The sequence below is a fragment of the Prionailurus viverrinus genome, chromosome A3, assembly GCF_022837055.1.
Source record: "Prionailurus viverrinus isolate Anna chromosome A3, UM_Priviv_1.0, whole genome shotgun sequence".
In the NCBI taxonomy this organism is placed as follows: Eukaryota; Metazoa; Chordata; class Mammalia; order Carnivora; family Felidae; genus Prionailurus; species Prionailurus viverrinus.
The window spans coordinates 125094540-125117189 of record NC_062563.1 but is presented as its reverse complement, the minus strand read 5'-3'; the positions used below and the strand labels follow the sequence as shown (position 1 = coordinate 125117189).

The 22650-nt window shown below is 55.1% G+C and overlaps 1 protein-coding gene across 1 annotated transcript in view; it reads right to left on the bottom strand.

Moving 5' to 3' along the window:
* The window catches only part of HS1BP3 (HCLS1 binding protein 3), a 31045-nt gene extending 9960 nt beyond the window's left edge, over positions 1 to 21085 (bottom strand). Inside the window, exons 1-4 of the mRNA XM_047853457.1 lie at positions 20994 to 21085; positions 16130 to 16295; positions 12189 to 12396; positions 9258 to 9477 (exon numbers count right to left, since the gene is read on the bottom strand). Of these exons, the coding sequence (XP_047709413.1) occupies positions 9258 to 9477; positions 12189 to 12396; positions 16130 to 16295; positions 20994 to 21025 (626 nt within the window). The 5' untranslated portion in view covers positions 21026 to 21085. The remainder of the gene's footprint in view (positions 1 to 9257; positions 9478 to 12188; positions 12397 to 16129; positions 16296 to 20993) is intronic.
* Positions 21086 to 22650: the final 1565 nt, after the last annotated feature.

The following is a 22650-nucleotide window of genomic DNA, read 5'->3' as shown; positions in this document are numbered from 1 at the left end:
CCCAACTGTCTCCAGGGGAGACAGTGAATAAGGAGGAAATATGGAGCTTTGACAGCTGAAAGCCCCAGGGGCCTGCTCTCACTGGCTCCCAAACTTTAGTCTCTGGGACCCACAATGTGCCCGGTCCAGAGCAGACACTCAATAATATTGGCTGAAAGAATGGAAGGATGGATGGAGGGATGGATGGATGGATGGATGGATGGATGGAAGCAAGGAAGGAAGGAAGGGGAAAGAGGACAAATGAATAGATGGATGGACACACTGGTGACAGTATAGCTCTTATTCAGACTTATTTCTGCCTACTCCCCCAGGAGGAGTGGAAAGAGTGAAGAGAGGTGGTTCCCAGCACCAGTCTGAGACAGAGAATATAAGCTTCACTCTTCCAGAGCTGGCAGGCAGGTCAGCTGGTCTCCTCATCTGCCCTCAGCCACCCTGTAAGCAGCTCAGGCATTCACTCCGAGTGCCCTCTGTGACCCAGCACTGGCTAGACACCTCCCTTGTGCAAGATCCTGGGCAGGGCAGTTAGACCTGCCACGGTCCCCAGAAGCTCACAGCTAAAAATCGGAGATATATAAACCAATCATGACCACACAGAGCAACAGTTCCAGAACACGCAGAGCACAGAGGAAGGAGCCCACCCAGCTCAGGGGGTTCCCAGAGGAGGCGAGGCAAGGCGATGTAGATGTGGACCCAGGCAGAGGGAATGAGGCCTCCAGCTGTGGGGGGTCTGCCAGGGGCATGACTATGAACCAGGTCCCCACGGCAGCTTGGCTCATGATCCACGAAAACGATCAGTCTTGGCCTGGGGGAGTGCCGCAGTGTGACGAGGGGACAGGGTCAGGGAGAACATCAGAAGGCAAAAGCGCTCCTAGAAAATGTGGACCATGAGGTGATCAGTGGGCAGAAGGGGCGTATCCAGAATGATACCAGATTTCTGGCTTCTGGGACAGGGTCAGGAATGTCATGTGTGAGGTGAGTCTCCAAGCCGGGTTTCTTCCTTCACTCACAGATCGCGTGGGCGCGGACTCAAGCTGCACACACGGGCCATGGCCCCCGCCCCCCACCATCCCTGCTCTGCCCCTGCACCTCCTGCGTCCACCCGGCTGTCTGTGGGATGCATGTCCCCACTGTGCTGCGCCCGCCAGCCCTGCCTCTGCACCCACACAGTAAAGGATGCCCCGCCTGTCCTTTCACCAGTTTAGTCTCCTGTCACCAGGGATGGGGCAATGGGGCAACTGGGCCCTGAGCAGAGAGGTGTGCCATGGACAGACCTGCTCCTGCCTTCCTGGCGGGCACAAAGGAGGTCACCTAAACTTGTGCAGGCTCTGGCGCAGCACGGGTGGCGGGAGGTGGGGGGGCAGGCTCCCTGGATGGGTGCAGGCATGGGGAAGCACATTCCTGTAGCATGCAGGCATGTGCGTGGACAGACATCAGCTCTCCTGCACTGCGTGCCTGATGGAAGACAGATGTCCAGACCAGGCCGCACTCTCTGGGCGGACGTGGTGCAAACGTGAGATGGAGGTGGCAGACGCTGAGGCTAACGGCCCTGCTCACGTGGCTCAGGCAGTTCTGGTGACAGTGACAGACGCATGACAGTAGCCTCCCCTCTGGCCACTAAGGGGGCCCGTGTCCATGTTCCCGGATGCACCTGCCCCCCGGGCAGACCACCGATGGGCACCTGCTGCCCAGGACCTGCATCACTTGAGTTACAGGAGCATCTCCTGGACTAAACAGAAGGCCCTTCTGAAGCCAAAACTCACAGACAACATGACTTACCTTACCTTCAAAGCCAGGGTGACACTTAACCAAATAAGGAAATTAATCTCCTCTCTAGTCATACAATTTTCCTGCTTTCAAATAAAGTGATTTTCATTTTTTAATTTTAAATTCAGTTTCTATTGCATTTAGAGAAAATTCTGAATGCCAATAAATACACTTTTGTGAAGCTTATTCCGGGACAATGCTATTTGCAGCAGCACCAGGTCTCAGGGCTTCCACAGTGGCCCAATCATCAGGGCAGTGCAGGTCACCGAGGAGAGGCTGTCACCCCATGAACCGGACAGGTGTCTCCCAGACAGGAGATTCAGGGAAGCACTGGATGGGGAATGAGCAGGGTCAGGAAAGCTGTGTCCAGGCAGAGAACAGCCCTGTGAAAATGCTAAGGTGAAGGAGGAGAGTCTGAGGGGAAGTTGGGGCCACAGCCTAAAAGGTCTGGGGAAGATTCTGGCCTTTCTGTTCCCGGGGAGGAGCACTGGAGGGGTTGGGGGGATGCAAGGGAACCCATGTTCGGCCTCAGGCCAGTCATTTCACTTCCCTCATCTGTTTCCTTGTCTGTTAAATGGGAACGAGGAATGCTCTGGAAGCTGCATGTGGAGCCCACGTGCAGGCTGGCCCACAGCACAGCAGAAGCCTGTGATCACAGGTGCACTTGATACTGTCCAGGGTCACGTCATGTTTCGGCCCAACAGACTTCATTCTGGGCCCTAAAAAGTAAACAGGGCCTGCCTGGTAAACACCCATCATTTGCTGTAACCCCAGAGTCACCCTCAAGGATCTGTTTCTCAACAGCCATAGCCTGACTGTCCAGGCCACTGGCCCCACCTGGCGGACCAGGACTTCAGTGACTCCCCCTCCCTTCTGGGCTTGTGCGTGAGGACATTCCTCCTTTATGCACTGGGGCCAAACACTGTCCCTCACCCGCCATGGCACCCACACCACTGGCTGCACCCAGTGGAAAGCAAGGACCCAGCTCTGGCCACACCCAAAATGGCCCTGCAAGACTGAATATACAAATGGGCAGCCAGCAGAGCATACGGAAGACGGAACTTTGTCTCACCACCTGCAGCGACCAGCCCAGGAGACCAAACCCCCAACCACCCGCCCAGCATGCAGGATGCCCCTTTTCCAGTTAGCAGCCTCCCCTGCCAACAGCCTCCAGTCGGGGCACACCTGTGCCTTCTCTTTTCCCACCAAGAATCGCTCCTACTCCCAGCGTGCCTTTGAGCTTCTGCTAAATGCAGGTCCTGGTGGTGGACCCCTCCTTTGCTATGGCCAGTTCTGAATCAAGGCCCTTGCCTGGTCTCACCTGGGAGGCCTTGGTTTATTCCCACATCCCCGACGACACCCCAAATGTTGACATGACCAGTGGGACCTGGCAGTCCCTGCAACTGAGCAACCCCATCACCCCTAACACCCAACATGGAGAACGCGTGGACAAGGGTCGTGAGGCTGGCACCCTGGCACGGACTCAGTCTCAGGCTGGGGGTAATGGGTGAATTCCTGGGCCAGTGGTCAGGGGGCTGGAGCTCCCACCAGGAAGGTACGTGGCTGTGTGGTCTTGGCTCTTCAGTAATATCCACGAATAAACAGTGGATTTGCCTTCAAGTCCCTCACAGTTTAAAGGCTCTGTTTTTTGTTTTTGTTTTTTTTTTAAGGTTTTATTTATTTTGAGAGACAAAGCAAGTAGGGGAGGGGCAGAGAGAAGGAGAGAGAGAGAATACCAAGCAGGTTCCAGACAGCAGGCTCCGGACTGTCAGCATGAAGCCTGACGTGTGGCTCGAACCCACAAACCATGAGATCATGACCTGAGCCAAAACCAAGAGTCAAACACTTAAGCAACTGAGCCACCGGGGTGCCCCAAAGGCTCTGTCGTTTTAATGCTCTTACTTGGGGGATGCCACAAGAGTTCCAGGCAGCCTGAGGCAGGGGAATGACAGGCATGCGCTCTCAAGGTTCCATCCCCAGGGAGTCAAGCAACCATTCAATTCCATCAAGGACAGCCAATCAAGCCCCTGGCTCGAGACCAAGGCTGCGGGAGGCATCCCTCTAACCTGGCTGCAGCAAGTCTGACAGGCTGTACCAGGTGACCTGGCATTGAGGTAAGTGCTGATGTTTGCGTAACACAACAGGAAGTGGAAAGGCTGCCTTTAGTTCGGCTTACACAAACCAGCACAAAGCAAATCTGAAATACTGATAACATTGTACCAGGGTAATTTCTTGTACTTCTCATTTTATTCTTCCTGTCACTGGGACTTTGTCTTTAATTTATAAAAACAGAAACTGCCCAGTGCCCTCCAGCTGGTAAAGGGGCACCTCTGGGCTTTCAACCTGGCACCGTCTGCTTCCGATTCTGCTCTGGGGTGTCCGCACATCCAGCTTTCCCAGTGGCTTTCAAACCACGCTCTAAGAGGCCCGGACCTTCTGCAGAGCCACTCAGGGCCACGTGCGAGGTGAGCTGAGGCTAAGGGGGCAGAGATCCAGTCTCCCTCTAGTCCTGTCCCAACCAGGCCAACCCTACCTCACTCTGTTTTATATATATCGAGGCTCTGTAGGAGACTTCTCTTGAACTGAAATTTTTGCTACTGAAGGAAAAAAGGGAAGCACTGTCACACGGTGCACTCAGCCCAGACCGCGCACCGACGCGGATGGGGAAATGGACGCAGTGCTGCTCTCATGGGGGACGTTCTGCAATCGATCAGTGGGACGGCTCCAGGGTGCAGCTGGGGGTGGCTGTCACCATGCTCCTCATTGATTTTGGTTCTGGGCCAGGCCGCAGCTGAGTGCTGTCTGCTGAGGTACAGGACAAGGCCCCACTGCGACCAGGAACAACTGCCCTCTGGCAGGTGGTGGGTGACAGGAGAGAAAGCCTGAGAGCTGGAAAGGGCGGGGGACTGAGGGCAGCAGGATGGACCCCTGAACTCACCCTTCTGGAAGCCCCAGCGGATGGCAGAGCTGTGGCCGGAGGGCCTGCTGCTCCTGCGTCGTTTCCTTCCCACCATATCCAAGACTGTCATCAACTTTGGGAGGACATCTCACTTCCAAATCTCAGAACTAGTTTCTCAGATGGAGAAGTCTGCTAACCTTATTGTGGTTTGTTTTGTAATTTATACGTGCATTAAATCATCACATTGCACATCTTAGGCTCATACAATGTTATGTGCTGATTAGGTCTCAATAAAGCTGGGGCACAAATAAGTAAATCCCCAACTAGAGCAAATCTGGGGGTACCAGGCAGTGCGCTAGGAGGTTTTCAAAACCACAGAGTCATCCCAGAGGAGTGACTTTATCCAAATACAAGGAGTAAAACATTTTTATACTAAGACACGTATGACTCTTCTATGAAGATAAGGCAAAATTTGTATAAATAATTATGACAAAATATGTGATTCACTCCAAAAAAAACCGTCCAGCTTCACCACTTGAGGCCACGCCCAGTGCAGTGGGGGCTGGCTCCCCCTCCTGTGAGCAGAGAGCAGGAAGCCTGGCCTTAAGAGAAGGCATGTTCATGCAGGAACCAGCCTGTCCCTTGGGGAGCTGAGGGTCCTCAGGGACCTGGGGCTGTAGGGGGGCTCACTGGGCACTGGAGGAAGAGGTGAGAGGCAGAGGACCTCTCGGATGAGCAGGGTTTAGAAAAGCAAAAACGCCTTCCCAACAGAGAGGGATTAAGTCCCTAAAGAGTTCTACATAACTGAGTAGCACAACTGAGGCCCCTGGGCAGAAGCTTCCAGGGCCTTGCTCTGGGGCAGTTATCTGGGAGGAAAAACTCCATACGTGATAAACTTCCTCACTGCCTGTAACAGCAAAAACGTACGGAAACCACCACAATGCCTCAGGCAGGCCTGGCAAAGCCATGTGCAGGGCATTGACCCAACAGACTAGCACAGGATTAAGAATGTAGAAACCTATTTGCTGATCTGGAAAGACCCAGTACATATGCTGAAAAAAAAAAAAGAGCAAATTATAGAGCGGTGCACACAACATCACCCCATTCTGGTATTAAAAATGTATATCCAAAAGCTATACCTCCATGGCAAAAGGCCTTTTTGCTGTGTTTTCAATTTTTCTGTACTAATCTGTATTATTCAAGTTACAATTAAAAATGGTTTTAACAGAGTGTTTCCAGCGGAAGGCAGAACTATTACAGTAGAACTCCACCTTTCGCAAATGTGTGAAGTCTCTACAATAGAGTTAAACATGAAAATGACGCAGGACATGGAAAGCGACTGTGAGAGAATCCACCGTGAAAAGCACAGCATAAAAGGCATGTGTGCTGTGCATGTAGTGATGTGGGTCACGCGGGGACACAAATGCCCAAAACTCTGTGAGCAGCAGGAGAGCGGCAGAGTTGTGATGGGCTGAGTGAAAGCTCTTTCTATCTTTAAGCACTTTCTACTGGTGTAGCAAGTCATCTTCTCCCTAATCAAAGTCAGGTTTCAGAGACAAAGAAAAGCCCGGGCAGTCCCTGCACGGGGCTTTGTGCTGGCGACCTCCCCCCTTCCGGCAGCCCTGTGGTGGAGCGACAGCGCCCCACCGGGTCCAAGGCAGGAAGGACTCACGCCTGTCACCTGGAAACGTGGCTGCTCTGGAAAGCCAGGCCCAGATGGACACTGGGGGTGGGGGTTGGTGCACATCTGGGACAGCGGGTGCCGCATCTGCAGAGGAACTGAGGGCAGGGTGGGGCATGTACATGCAAAGCATAAGTCTCCTGCAAAAACCAGAATGCTCCCCACTAAAGGGCAGGGGGGACAGCACTGTGCAAGAGTCAACAGGCCCACCTAGGTGCCCTCGCAGAGGCCAAGGGGGAAGCCTGAGTTCAAGGTGGGGCTCTGCCACATACGTATGAGGCTCAGCCAAGTGCCTGCTCAACTCTCCTCAGTTTTCCCATCTGTGGATAATCCCAGGCCCTGCCCACCTCCCAGACTGCAGAATGACTGGAACCGAGGGACAGTGCATGCAAGGGGAGGGCACTGAGTCCTGACTCTGCCTTTTGTGGTTGCATGAATTTGGATGAGCTACTTGTCTCCAAACTTCAGCTTACACACACACACACACACACACACACACAGAGCCTGATGCGTCTACTGGCTTCCTAGAGTACCATTTCCCAAACCAGACCCACACAGGTCCTGAGACCAAGGTGGTGTGTCATGACCTTTAAAAAAAAACAACAACAGAAATAGAAGTATCTATTCACGAGAATGGGAATCAGTTCTTGGCATTTACCAAGCTCTCAAAAAATGTTAGTTTTTACTTTTCCTGATGGAACCAACAGAACTGACCACTGTCACACCAGTCATTAAAGGAAAAATTAAAGGTCTTATTAGACCTCTGGGATCCCTTTCAGATGCTAAGCTTTCCCAGGATTCAGAAATCAGCACCCCCCACCCCTGCCACCCCGGAGTGCAGAGCTGGGGACAGTGCTGGGGGTGGGGGGGGGGTGGCGAGGGGGTGGTCCCAGATGGCTGACACATCTCCCGACAATCTGCTACTGAAATAAGTAGAAAATTCAGGGCGGCCCTTGCCAACCCCAAAGAGCATTTTCCTACCCAAAAAAGGAGCCGCTTTGCTAAGCATGACCCTCAGCCAAAGGCTGGCGCAAACCACTGAAGTCCTTCTCCGTTTGGCTTTACGTGTGGTTACTCAGAACAACAGAGAGCATGAGTTCAAACAAAGCCTTATCTTTACCAAAATAAAGCCCAAGAAGGGCCTGCAGGTTGTGCAAGGCTGATAAGGAGTGCCTATTACAAACTGTTCCCCAAATAACCTCACTGCCTCTTCCACAGGGCCGCTGATCCCTCATCCAGGTCAAGGTGGCCATGGAGGGCCAGGGGGACCTGACTCCTGGGCACCAAGGCACTGCCCGACTTCCGGCTCTGGTGCCGTGTCTCCCAGAGCACCAGATCTTTCCCAAGAGTGAACCCTTGTCCCCTGTAGGCTGGTCTCACGGGGGCCCTGCAGCCACCCCTCTTGTGTGTGCCCAGCCTCACATCCCCTCCAGGAGAGGAAAGCTGGCGGATGGCGGGCAGAGTTTTCTGGACTGTGATTTTCATGTCATTTAAGTGGAACTTGCCCCTCCCTAATTTCTGGAACAGGACCTGCGAGACGGGCCTCCCTCGTCTGTTGGCTGAACTTCAATCTCTCACCAGGGCAGAGGGAGTGTCGCTGCGGGTCTGCGGCTGGCTCTGCAGAGGTGTTGGGGCAGCAAGCTGGCACCATGAGAAGGGCGGTCGCCACAAGAGCCCTAAAGAGAGGTGCTGGCAGTGCTCTATTTTCACTGCAGGAAACTGACAAGGGTAAACTGCCAGGGATACACGTTGGCAAGTGGCAGAGCCAGGATTCAAGCCCAAGCAGTCTAGTCCACACCACAGTCCGGGGCCCTGAACTGGATTTGAATCCCAGTACCATTATTTACCAGCTGTCTGGCTTTGTGCATGGCACTCGGCCTCTGCGGGCTTCTGTTTCTTTAATCTGTAAAATGTCCCATTTTACAGCATCTGCTTGCAGGCAGGGCATCAATGAGGCACAGTATGTGAAGTGCAAAGTACAAAGCCCCGTGTGGTAGGTGCTCAGAAACACCTAGGAGTTCCCACCTTGCTTCTCGCAGGTTTGGGCCAAGCAGCTGAGGGCCCTCGAGTGGCTGAGTCTGTCTGCTTGGGAGGCCCTTCCCACACACCTCAGGCTGTGCCCATCAGACAGGCCTTGGGAACAGATGTCTCTCTGGGCTTATCCTGCCTGTGGTCCCCTACTCCGAGCACAGGGTGGTCCTGCAGTGGGGGCTTGGGAGCAGCTCAGTGACTGGCTAAGGCAGTCAGAGGGCCAGGAAAGGAGAAGGAATCAGATGACAGAATCAGGACACTAAGGGAGCACCAAGACCGCAGCTGGCTTACCTCTTCTTCTCCAGCCAGCGTACGTGTATATGCACCTGTGTGCATGTACGTGCATGTAAAGGGGACACAGCTGACTGGCTGGGGGACCCCAGGGCTCACTCTACCTTCTTCATCACACAGTCAGCACCCTGAGGGTTATCAGTCTCCTCCACCCATGTAACTCACAGGTCTTACAACCGCCTTGGGGGAGGCAGGGCCAAGGTAAACACCCCTGCTTTAAGAACAACGGAACGCAGCCCAGGGAGCTCCAATCACATGCCACCAGTCACAGACTATCAGTGGTGACCTGGGTGGAGACCCGGGGGCTCTTGGGCTGCTGAGGTGGGGTGTCAGGGGTCGGGACTCCCAAGACTCAGTGCGGAGCTGGAGATCAGGGGCCCACCCTGGGGCCAGGGAGAAGGCAGTGCCTGAGCCTAGCTCTAAGAATAGGCATGTCGAGAGTGAGTAGAGAGCCAGTTCCCTGAGCACCCCAGGTACATGGGGTGATGATCCAGAGAGACAGGTTTTCTCAGACTCTCGGGACAGAGGACGAGAAGAGCCATCACCAGGAACAAGCCAGAAGGAGGGCCCATCTAGGATGGGGAGACCTACCGCATGATGCCCAGAGGGTCCAGTGCCTCTTCCTCTTCCTCCTCAGAGGATTTCCCTGCATCCTGACCCTGCAGGCCTGGGATGGATAGACCCTCATCCTCCACTTGGTCCTGCTGCTTGAAGAAGTCGAAAGCCTCCCCGTCGTCCCGGGCCTGGTTGTGTGCCTCTAGGACAGAGACATCTCTGCTGGTGAGGTCCGCAGCCCCCGGGGATCTGGTGCCTGTGGAAGGAGACAGAAGAGGGCACCTGACACCCATGGCAGGGAATGAAGAGGCATCGCATCACACCCAAGCTCCTGTGCCAGGACCTGAGCTGGGGGCTTCCTACAGCACCCTGGGACCAGGGTTGTGGGTCTGAGTGGATAAGGGGCAGCCTGGGCTCTGAGCCCCTGCTGCAGCCTGTCAGGGGTGACGCACCCCAGCGAAGCCTAGAGTGGAGTGGTTACAGGGAGGAGCCGAGGAACAGGTTGGCATCACAGCAGCGGCCGAACCTGCACGCCCGGGCTAAGGGCCGGACAAGCCAGCCAGCGTGCATTTGCGGGGCGTATCAGGGAGCTCTGTAATCCAGTGAAGATCTGCTCCAAGGGTCTGGGCACTTAGACTATGAGCCCAAGGAGTGCACAGTGAGCTTGCGGAAGATTTAGCACAAACTGTTAACGGTTCCATTACAAACTGGCTTACATCAGCGCTTCTCAAAGCATCCACTGACGGATGTCCATGATGTGGTAACAAGGAAAGGGAGAGCAAGCATCCGGAAACTTCCATAGCAGCTTGACACTGTCACGACATCCAAGCATGGGATTTTTGTTATTTGTGAAAATATCTGTCTGTGACAGATTGGGAATATAAGAGCTAGTCCTTCCCCACAGATGGATTGAGAAATGGGTTTAGACCACTTGTTCATCTATACCTAAACAGCCACTGAGTGGTAGATCTTTGAAAGCAGTTCCTTCTTAAAAAATATCATTCTTTTTTTTAATTTTTTTTTTTTCAACGTTTTTTTTATTTATTTTTGGGACAGAGAGAGACAGAGCATGAACGGGGGAGGGGCAGAGAGAGAGGGAGACACAGAATCGGAAACAGGCTCCAGGCTCTGAGCCATCAGCCCAGAGCCTGACGCGGGGCTCGAACTCACGGACCGCGAGATCGTGACCTGGCTGAAGTCGGACGCTCAACCGACTGCGCCACCCAGGCGCCCCAAAAAATATCATTCTTAAGTAACGAACTTACAGAACGCATGGCACGTAGGGTATGAATACGTATACAAGAGTAATATGTGCTACTGTAGTAAGTAAAACTAAGCAGTAATGATACACTGCCTTATGGTATGCTTTGCTATTGATTTATTAGGACAAACGTGAAAATACCATTCAAAATGTCACGAACCTTCAATTTCATGTAACAGGCATCATGTAAAAAGCATTTTACAGGTAGGGGCGCCTGGGTGGCTCAGTTGGTTAAGCCTCTGACTTAGGCTCACGTCATGATCTCACAGTTCGTGGGTTTGAGCCCCGCGTCGGGCTCTGTGCTAACAGCTCAGAGCTGGGAGCCTGCTTTGGATTTTGTGTCTCCCTCTCTCTCTACCCATCTCTTGCTCATGCTCTGTCTCTCTCTCTAAAAAACAACAAATAAACATTAAGAAAATTTTTTTTAAAAAAGCATTTTTCAAGTATGGATTTATTTAAATATTGTAAAAATCTCATGCGAGAGATCCTGTTTGCACCTGCACTCTACAGATGAAGAAACTGAGGCACAGAAAGGCTAGGAAAGTCAGACCACCTTATCCTGCTTCTCCATAACAGAGGGGGCCAGGAGATCGGGAGTTCCCCCCAATTATGGATCAGCTGGAGTCCTCATCTCACAGTCAGCACAGACCATTGGGAGGCAAACAGGTTGTGATTTCATAGCAAACAACCTGGGGCCCACAAGCCCATGTAGGGGGGATGGAAACGGAGAGGAGAAACCTGCTCTGCAGCCTTACCCAGTCCCAGCCTTCTGTGCATTCACTGGTTTTGCTTTTATTCCTCACCCCTTAAATTTTTTTTTTTTTTTTTTTGGGTGTATTTGCTATTTGTTAATTGTCTTCTGAAAACCTCCCATCTGTCTTGTGAAGCTTAGAGACCACGGTCATTAGGAAGAATTAAACAGAATGGTCCAAAGAGGGGAGAAAGTCAGGGGGAGAGTCCAGCTCCTCCTGATGGGACCTCTCCCCACCCAGGGGTACACAGGCACTTCATCTGCCTTGGACGGCAAGCCTGGACGGCGCCCGGGTGTACCGAGTGGGAAGGAAAACGTCAGCCACCCTTGTACAGCACTTCCTGCAGGGCAGGCTCTGTTCTACATGCTTCACACGTGTGAGCTCACTGGATTCTCTTGCCACCTGGCTGCGAGGCATTGTCCCATCTGACAGCTAAGGAAACTCGAAGGGGAAGGAGGTGGCTGAGGACACACACAACAAGGGTTTGAAGTCCCTGCCACTGGGCCAGTGTGGGCTGAGCCTCCACCTGTAGCCATACCCAAAACACATCTGTGGGGGGCAAGCTGAGGGAGATGTCCCCAGGGACCAGGTCCCCAGGCCTGGCTGGCAGGAGGCAAAATGGGGTGTGTGTGTTGGGGGCGGAGTGGAGCTCTGGGGATGCCAGGAGGGGCATGGCGCCAGGGGCATGGGCCTCTGGTGGAGTCAGACTACAGAGAACACCCTGTATGAGCCCCATCTGGCACCCAGGCAGTCAGTCCTCAAAGACCAGGTGCCAGCCTCTCCCTGCCCACCACCACGGCCAGGCAGCGGGTAAGGCCCACCTGCCTCAACAGCCTGGCTGAAGCTTCCTGACTGCAGGCAGTAGCTGTGGACCCATACTGGCCCAGCCAGGGGAGTGAGGCCTAGTTCTGGGCCAGGGGAGACCTCAGGGGTTTGGGACAGAGCCTCAGGTACCTAAGAATTCTAGCAGCTCTGGGCTTCCTGCCAACTCGGCGTCCTTTGAGACACAGCGCAGAATCTCATTGAACAGGACTCTCCTTTCCCGGATGTCAGACTCCCCAACGAACAGGACCTTCCTGGGGAGTGGGGGAAGGCTGGCCGCGGGGTAATGACTGCTCAGTTTCTGGTAGAACTCCTCGATCTCGCTGTACTTTTTGGAGACCTGGAATGAGAGGGGAATGTGGTTTCCTGAGTACTCTCCTCCTTGCCCCAACCAGACAGCCCAGAGGCCGGGCTGTTTGGAGAGCCTGTCCCCAGGACAGGTGCCTTGGGGCACCTCTGACCCTCCACCCATCATCCTTCCTCAGCTCCATTCTCAACACCCCTAATCAGTACTAGGCTCAATTATGAAAGTCTGAGTAGCCAGAGAGAAGATACAGCCATGGTGGATTCCAGGCGCTGTCACAGGTCCAGGTAGAGACATTTGGCACAGGGACCCTGGCCCGGCCCACGGGCGACCAAGGAGGCCGGCTGCCTCCATTCTGGGCCTTCAGCAGACTAGTGGGGTGACCTCATGGTTTGGCCAGCTGTTAGGTCATCTTCCGACAACCACATGAGTCACCTTTTCTCAGCACAGGTCTCTGGATCATATTCCCGTGTGCAAGCAGCAGCCTTCTAGCTGGAACCATCCCTACAGAGCTCCAGTGGAGAAGAACCAGATATTACAAGGTTGTTTCTCAGCCCTGCTGTCAGCCAGAACCCCAATGCACACTGGGACCTTGGGGGAGCCGGTCGGCAGGTGGTCCCAGGCCACCAGAGTCACCCTGACACTCAGTTCCCAGCTGAGTTCACATTCTATGAGGCCACCTCTGCATGATCTCTGCCCCACAAGGCTCAGGCCCTGCACGGAGGGAGCAGCCGCGGCACAGTGGGTCGGAGGCATTGCCGCAGTCTGTGCAACCCAGCGTGGGTGCTCAAAGAGTCACCTGCTCTGACCATACACCCACCCACCAATCGCCCAGCATCCTCCCTTGTCTTGGACTCTGTATGCTGGGCCTGGCTCCCCAGCTCCTCTGATGGAGCACTGAGCATAAAAACAGAGATAGACCCACCTCTGCTCCCGGGCCAGGGCTAAACCTGTGGCACAGCACTGAATGCTGGTGTGGCTGAGGACGCTGGGGGTGTCTGGAGGTGCTGACATGAGACCTGGCGATCCCGGTACACAGCTGTGTTGGAGCGCACGGCCCTGGCTAACTACAGCTGTCACCAGAACCCCCAGCCTGTGAGGGTTTCACATGCCGGCAGGTGGCTGGAGCACTGGAGGAATTTAGTCCCCCAGCCCCCTTCTCCACCTTCCCCCGGCCAATGGGGAGTTCCCTGGGCCAGGCGGCTGCAGCCTGCAGTTGTCAACTGGATCTGGAGCTGTCTCCAGAGCTGGATCTGGCTCTGGAGCTGTCCTGAGAACAGCCCCAAAGGAAAAAAGTAAGAGGATCCTTTCAGGAAAGAGATGTAGGTTCTAACCCCTGGGTCCTGAGAACAGTGATTCGGCCCAATCAGGGAAGCTGTGACCCTGAGGATTGAGCGCCCTCTGCTGGCCTGACAGCCCCACGCGGGTCTGGCCCTTGGACCCAGCAGCAGTGGAATGGGGTCCTGGAAGCTTCAGGTTTCCTGAGCACTGATAGCGTGAGAGGCCAGGAAGTTTTAAGTCAGGGGTGCCCCCCCCCCCCCACCGCCCAACCAGGACCCACATTCATCAGTGTTCCAAAGCAAGGGCTTCTCAAACAGCTTCCTGAACAGCTGGGAGAAGAGGCTCGGGGAGAGGCCATGGGTGCAGAGATGCGAGCTGCTGTTCACCTGGGGCCCCCACGGGCAGGGTGCACAGCACTGCTACCCTGAGCCTCTCCGGGGGAGGCATGTGTGCTCATACCGCCAGCACACGTGGGCGCCGCTAAACAGCAAGCACACCCAGTGTCCCTTTTTGGGGGCTGTTTTACTTTCTGATGAGCAGTTAAATTCATGTTTTTATTGAGACATGTATCCTTTTCGGGAATAGAATGCAAAATGCTCCCCCCTCCTTTTTTTTAAGCTAAATCATGAAACTTCAGAGATTTCGTGGGGGATAAATGCATTCTCCTCCGCCCTCGCAGGCGGTTCAAAATGTGTGAGAAGCCCCTGCACGCATGGCCATCCATACATGCACTTAACACCCTTTGCAGTTCTCACTGGCCACAAAAGACTGGCACTGGGGTGATGCACGGGGGCGTAAAGATGTCTCCACCATGGCCTCGCACATAAGGGTGGCCCTCTGTGCAGGACTCAGACCTGCCGGGATGCTCCTCCAGGGCTCCCCGGATGTTGCTTCTCTCTTATGCCCAAAGACACGCACCTCAGATATTCTCCTCTGCTCCCAGCCCTGAAAACGTGTGTGTGTTCAGCTCCACGGTGGGTCAAGTCAGATGATCAGGAGTTGCAAAACCCCAGCACTCAGAGCCAAGCAGAACCAGATCCAGCACCCGAGATTAGACCTTGATTCTCCCTAAACGTCATCAATTTAAGTGGGTGCCTGGCTGGCTCAGTCGGTTAAGCGTCCGACTCTTGGTTTCGGCTCAAGTCATGATCTCACGGTTTGTGAGTTTGAGCTCCGCAATGGGCTCTGCGTTGACAGTGCGGGGCCTGCTTGGGACTCTCTCTCCCTCCCTCTCTACCACTTCCCTGTTCTTGCTCTCTCTCTCAAAATAAATAAATAAACTTTTTTAAAAAAGGTCAATTTAAGGAGCAAATGAAAGACATCGTGCTCTTTTCGATGCTTCCCATGTGTTAAATATCCTGTAAAGACCGTGCCATACATTTTTCTCTCTTAGAAGGTGATGTCTCTTCTGATAGGTCACCAGAGCTAGGTAATTCATGGTTTTCCTTTCTGTCCTGGCTGCCAGGAGATTCAGAACTAAATATGTGCAAACCTGTAGCTGTTGATCCTGTCTGTACCACAGGACTCTGGCTCATTTTACCTTTAATTAAAAGCTCTCTCTTCCCTTAGCTCCTGCGACTCCACGATGCCCCCTTCTCTTCCCTTGGCCTCAGAGGCTCCTCCTTCTCCGTGACTGTCCCTGAGCTGCCTGTGTGTCTGGGGCTTCCTCCTAAACCCTTCCCTTTGCCCAGTCCCTCACTCCAGCCTCATGTGTCTGTGGGACACTTCAGACTCCACACATCCCCCTTAGACCCGCCCCTCCGCCAGTGCTCTACAGTTGGTGCAAACAGTCAGCCAGCAAATGATATGCATGTTACTTTGGAAATACTGTATTTTACAACTCTCTCCCTCCCTCTCCCACCAACTCCTGCTGGCCTGCCTCCAGCACTCCCCTGGGGCATCACTGGACTCGTGACTGGGCCCCCTGCCTCCTGCCTGGTTCCTTCCAATCCAACTCCACTCCCCACCAGATGGGCCAGCGAGTCACTCCCCTACTTAAAAGTCCTCCTTGGCTACAAGACAAGTCAGGCGCCCTACACGTCCTCCGTGACCTGGATCCTGCCCTTCGTCACCCTCATCTTCTACTTCATCCAGGATGACACTGAACTGCGCACAGTTCCCCACACACAACACCCTGTGTCCAACCTCCGTGCCTTTGCTTACGCCCCGCCCTCTGCCTGGGATTCCCTTCTCCTGTATAGCTCTATGGGCTCGCTCCTCACCTCCAGAAATCCTCCAGAACATTTCCCAAGGGTGGGCCAGGTGCTGCTCCTCTGCACACCTACAGCCCCGTGCACTCCTGTCATGGCCTGCATCTGTCTCTTTACCAGTCTGTCTCCCCTCCGACCATAAGCACCTGAATCGCTCTTGTGTCCTTACCACCCAGCACGCTCTGGCTAGAGAAGCACCCGCTCCCTGAGGCTGCTCACACCTGTGCACCTGGCCCCCGGGCCCCCTCAGGAGCACCCTGGCCGAGCCCCCAGCTCACCAAGAACTGGACGACATCCTCGGGCCTGTGCTTAGCCGACTTGAACGCAGCCAGCCGGGTTACCACCAGGATCTGGTACTCCACGTGGCCTGACATCATCTTGCCCCGCACCTCCTGGTGCTGAGGCACGGTCAGGTCGAGGCCTGTGTGGACATTCTGAACTCGCCTGCCAAAGGGAAAGAAGGCAAAGGAAGCTCAGGTTCAAGTCAGCAGGCTTCTCGAGTGAAATGCAGACAGGACCTCGCGGTGGCCCTGCAGGCCTGGGGTACGAGGTTCCTCTGCTGGCTGTCCTTAGCGGTCACTGCCCCACCACACACCGTGTCTCACGGGGCCTGGCTGGTGAGCCCCAGGCCTGGGCCCTGCCCTTGGGCTGCTCCCGGACAAGGGGCTGTCCCCAGCAGGAAAACGAGTGGGAGCGGAGGAGATGCAGCCCGTGGAAAATCACCAGTGGGAAGGTGTGTTAACACACTCAGTTCATGTGCCCCTGAAGGATGGAGGGGATGCACGCGGGGGCAGTATTCCCACCAAGGAAAGTGCCTGGCTATCTGCACACAGTGCAAGAATGACTACTGCCAGGAACTTGGGCAGAGACACATCTCTTCAGCTACCTGGGGGGAGGTGGGGGGCAACCTGGCTACTACAGAACCTGTCTAGCAGGGGGAGGTTGGAGAGGGCGCTGAGTGCAGGGCACAAGGCACTGAGAAGACCGCTGTACAAGGTTGTGAGAGGGTGCTTGGCCAAACATCTTGCAGAATCTGTAAACGCTACACAAACATACTGAATTGTATGGGGGGCCAACAAGTCACGAGACATTTTCTCTGAAGTGAGAAAAAACGGTAAGGATGTCCTCATCCTCCGTAAGGGTCTGATGCAGACCCATGCAGGCAAAGACACATCATGCAAACACCTACGACAGGACCCCTCCTCATCAACGTTGAGACCTATTATGTGTTGGGCAGGACTTCAGAACACGAGCAAAGGGACGCTCTGAGGAGGGCGCTTCTGGGCTAACACTGTACCAGGGCAAGGCCCTCTCCCTCTCTGCCTAATGTCCCAAAGAGAGTCAAAGACACTCTCCCCTAGGACTCCTTCCACCTCCATGCCAGCACACGACACTGTCACCATGGTGATGCCGTCTGTCACCCACCAGAGAGGACAAGTGCATATGAAGAGCATACATGCACTGACCACACACCCCTGCACACACACATTTTCATGTGACACAAGGCACACAGTAATGAGCGCAAATCAATTAGGAAGGCCCAGGCGAGCCCAAACGTAACCCTGTGAGATGGAAAAACACACCTAACATATCAGCCTTTTTCCTTTTGCCAGTAATCACACGGGTGCGCTTGGCCTGATGCTGAGTAGAGGCCGTGCTGCTCCGGGCTTTGAACACGGTGTCCACGGTGCTCCAGTTACTAGTGCGGGAGCGCAGAGCGGACTAAACATGAGCCTGGTGGCAGCCCGCACTGCTGCAGGCTCTGCAGGCTCTAAGGACCTTACCTAAGTCACTCCCGCTCTGGCAGCTCTACAAAGGGACACAACCATTTCCCCGAGAGGGAACCAGGCACGATAAAGGGAGTCGGCTGCCCATGTCTCAGCAGGTCAGAGGGGGAGCCAGGGTGTCCTCCCAGGCAGTTGCCCCAGAGCCCAGTGGAGGGCGCCAGGAATTGGGATCATTATGCTACAGAGCATAGGCGGGAGTGCAGAGGAGGGGGGCCTCTTGGCGGAGGAAAGAAGGCGTGAAGGAACCCTGGCCTCTCTGCTGACAGGCACCTTCTATCGCCAGCGGGGCTCACTCTCTCCTTCTTAGTACCGCACACCTCCCAGTTCTTTGACCGCATGGGGACTTGTAGTCCACGGTCCCACTGCCTTCCACTGATGCTCCTGTTCCTGTCACACCTCCTCAGCTGGGAGGTCCTGGTGAACCACGGTTTCTGGCCTCCATTCCCCTGCCCCATCCCGAAGTCTCCAGTTCTCTGCCTCCTTTGTCCTGGTGCCCAGCAGCTGCACGGGACTGGGATAAACACACAGAGGTGCCGCCTGGTCCCACCTGAAATTCACCGCCACAACCTGCAAGCCACAGCCTAGGCCTGGCACCCCTTCCTTGGTCTAGACTTAGGCTTCTCAAAGTGTGGTTCCTGCCACATTGGTGTCACCTGGAAAATTAGGCCACTGAATCAGAAACCCCGGTGGGAGGGGGATACCAATAATCTTCGTGTTGACAACTCCTCCGGGTAACTCTGATGCCCTGAGCCTGACTCACTCACTCTCCCACCCACCCTAGACGGCAGGCAAACTTTTGCCATAAAGGGCCAGGTAGTAAACATTTTAGGCTTTGCAGGACATATGGTCTCTGTCACAACTACTCAACTCTGTCATGTGGCGTGACAGCAGCTGGACAATACATAAACTTTATTACAAAGGCAAGAGGTGGGCATGATTTGGCTCACGGGTACAGTCTGCCCACCTATGCTTTAGACCAAGCTTTTTAAACCACAAGTGCATCTAAGTCGCCTGGGGAAGCTGCCAGTATGCACATCAGGTCTGGGGTGGGACCCGAGAGTCTGCGTTTCCAGCCAGCTCCCAGGTGATGCTGATGCTTCTCAGCTGCTCCTGAGACCCGCTGAGCAGCAAGATATGGCGTCTAAGCTGCCTCTCTCAACAACCCCCCAGTAAACCCCCAGTACCTGTTCTCGCCTGACATCCCTGCTTCTTGGTTCACTGAGAAGGGCAGCAATCGCAGAAATCCCCAAGCCTCCCCCTCACAACTGGCCTGTGTCCCACTGGGGACAAACTGGCCGGCTCCTCCCTGAGGCCATCACCTACTCAAGGCAGGCTCATGTAAGTCTTCCCCCTCCCCCTGCCTTCTCCTTCTCCCTCCCCCTCCTCCGGCTCTCTCTCGCCTGAGCACACTGTCCCCTTGCTCCCAAGCCCACAGTGCCTTACTGCCTCACCCAACACTCCCCCAGGCCCACTCCACTCCAGCCATGCTGGCCTGCTCGCTAGTGCCCAAGCACCCTCTGCCCCAGGACATTGGCTCTGCTGTCCTCTCTGCTTGGTACAGTCTTGCTCAAGATAGCATCATGGCTCTCTCCCTCACAGAGCTTGTCAGGATCTGCCCAACTGCCACTCTATCAGAACAACACTCCTGGACAAAACGGCACACCAATAAACCAGCACTCACTCCTCCTCTTTTTCCCCTACCGTTTTATTTTCCTTCATACCATTTATCATCCCTGACACATCATCCATTTACCTCCTGTCCAGCTGTCCCCACTAAAGCTCCATGAGATGGGCTTCATTTGGGTGACTGCCGTACACTAGAATCTGAACCAGTACTTGGCAAAGAGTAGCTATGCAATAAGTAGCTGGTGGGTGAATGCAGGTGCTAACCCTAGCGGTGGGGGGCTGCGCTGGAGAGCTGAGTTGGGGCCCAACCGTGAAGAGCCTGCCTGATGGCTGGTCTCAAGCCTTTGGAATTACCCTGTGGACAGTCCCTCGGGTTTGCCAGCACCTGCCACCAGGACGGAGTGAGCACTACCCGACTGGCCATCATCACCAGCACGTGAGACCATGAGCAAGCCCCGTCCGGGCTGGGGCAGGGAGGGAAGCCACCTACCTACCCCCTTCCCAAGCACCCAGCACCAAAGTCACACTCCATCTGCGTGTGGCTGAGCGGGCGTCCGTTGCTGGCCCTACTCATACCTGCCAATCTCAAACCTCCTTTTTGCAGAAAATAAAGCAGGCTCAGGGACAGGTGACTTATGTAGGACCAGGTAAACCTCTGCTGCCAATGAAGACACAACCTGTCACTTCACTGCATCATGCAGAGGACACCAAGCAGGTTCTGGCATCAGGGTTTGCTTACAGAATTACATTTTCTAGACCTCAAGCCACAGGGAAGTTCAGGTTACAGCGGGAAAAATAACAGCTGGGCTAGGCAATACATTCATTTAGGCAATAAACTGTCGTCTTCGACCAAGATTTTGTGTAGGGGCAACAAGAGCGGTGTATCAGTGGCTCAGTCACTCTGCGGAAGAGTAAAAGCGTGTGCACCCCAGGCTTTCCAGGATCCACCTTGCCCTGGGTCCTCCCGGTCTGGGTCAGGGTGGGCCCACACTGCACCTTCTGCCTCTGGGGCCTTTGCTGTCACTTGCTCTTCTCCCGAGCTACCTCGTGAGCAGCTGCCACCTCGTCTCTCCCCTCCACCTGGTTCACTCCTACTCTCCCTGCGGGACGGGACGCGCACTCCCGAGCAGTCTGGGTTCGGCCCATGCGCCGTGTTCCTATGGCAACCTGCACCTAATCCCCACACCATCGCTCCCCGTCCCGGCTTGGTCCCGCTTCGCACCCCCCCCCCCCCCCACCCGCCGCAGGTCCGTGTTCATTCCGTCTCCCCTGCAGGGCCGGCCTTTTCTAATTCACCCGCATCCCCAGGGCCGCGCACCGGGCCCGGCACAGAGTGAGCACTGAAAGGAGGTATAAACTAGATTTTCGGGCGAAAAAGAAAATGAACGCACGTCGGCAGAGAAGGGCAGAGGAGACCCCCCTCTCTGCCCGCCTGCGGGACTAGCCAATCCCGGCCTTCCACTGGGTCTTGGGCCAGTTCGTCACCCTTTCAAGGGCCTCAGTTTTCCCCATCTGTAAAACGGGGATATTCAATGCGCCCACCCCTCCTGCAGGACGGTGGGGCGGTCCACCCCAGAGAACCTGCAGGGCCGCAGGGAAGGCCGGGCCGCGGGCCCACGGGGTCGGCCGCCTCCGCCTGCTCCTCCGACTGGGCGCATCGGGCTCGTTCGCGCGCACCCGGAGTCCACGCTGCCCGAGACGCGGCGCCGCGCACGGGGGTCTGGCTCACCTGGAGGTGACGAGCACCGCCGGGGACTGCATGACCGCGGCGGTTCCAGGCGGGGCGCACGGTCACGGGACCCGCTGGCGCCGGCGTCGCCACGTCCCCGCCCCGCGCGCTCGGCCCGCCCCGGCTCCGGCCCCGGCCCCAGCCCGCCCCCTGGTGGCCACCAAACTCGGCCTGCGGCCGCCGAGAATTTCCAGCCTTTCTGGAACTTTGGGTGCTGACTGAGCACTGACCGCGGGAGGCTTGGGTCCACCTGGGCTATGCCCCCTGTCCCCCCCGCCGTGCCCCCCACACCCCCCGCACCCCGTGCCCGAACCAGTATCCTGAGCCAACCCAGTGGCCAGAAGGCACGCAAGGAAAAACAGGAGGCCCGTCGGTAACCCCAAGGCACCCGTTTCACCCTTAGGAGTGCCCAGTGTCCCGGTTCAGAAGGTAAATAACCTGGCTCCTCTGCCTTGGGGAGAGTGTTGGGAAACAACGCAACCAGTGGTCATGGCCCCGGGACCATGGCTCAGAGGGTCAAATGAGGTAACTTTACAACCCAGTGAACAAGATCAGTTAGACCCATTTGTGGGGCGTTATCTGAAGAAGCAGCAGCCACTCCGAGGCCTTCCAGGGCCTTCTCAACAAGAGCTTCTCAAAGCTCTTTCCTGTCCCCTGCTAAAGAGGTGTTGTTCTGACCTAGTCCCACTCCATGGAAGACTTGGTGAGACCCCTGCAAATAGGCTCTGGACTATCACACAGGGAGATGAGGCCCAGCCCAGCTCAGCACAGCAAGGATGAAGCGGGGGTGGCCAAGGGTCTGCGTGAGGGTCAGGGATGGAAAATTACTGGAGGAGACAGCAAGGGTAGGGGGTTTCTTGCTAAACGGGGATTCTTGCAGAAGGCAGGCCAAGGCCTAAGACATCAAAGGTGGAGGTGGAGAACTTGATCAGATATGGAGGTGATCAGATATCCCAGGTGGGGGCATTGTGTGTCAACTGACTTAACAGGATTCTTGCTAAGACTGGCCATCCATCCCCCAAACTGAAGGGGGAGAGTGGGGTCAAGGGCAAGGCTGATTGGAAAAGAACGATCCGAGGAGCCTAAAGTTTGGTCAAGGAGCCAGTCATTGTCACCCTAAAGTTTTCCCCTCGTAGAGCTGTTAAAACTCTCCCTCCCTTCTGTGTGCAGACCCCCCTCTCCAGGTACCCTCCCTTCCTAATGACACCCCCCTCCCACAATGCTTCCCACCCTCTGGGAAGAGGAGAGGAGGCTTCTGTTTGCATTTTCCCAAAGAACCAGCTTCCCTTCCCCACCCCCACCATCCAGTACTCCTATCAACAAGTTCTGTAGACACCTGTAAAGCTCTTAGGTCAGGGTGGGCAGATAGTGACATTAGTCAATGTGTTTTGTGCTGCTCTAATGGTGAGAAACGAAAAAAACAGGATTCTGCTTGGTTTCTGCCAGCAGTCAGAATCCATCACAAAACTACTCTGCTTTCTCTCATGGCCTTTTCATGCATTCATTCATTTACCCTTCCTTCCTTCCTTCCTTCCTTCCTTCCTCCCTTTCTCCCTCTCCCTTTTTCTTTCTTTCTCTCTTTTTCCTTCCTTCCCCTTCCTTCTTTCTTCTTCCCTCCTTCCTTCCTCCTTTTCTCCCTCTTCCTTCCTTCCTTCCT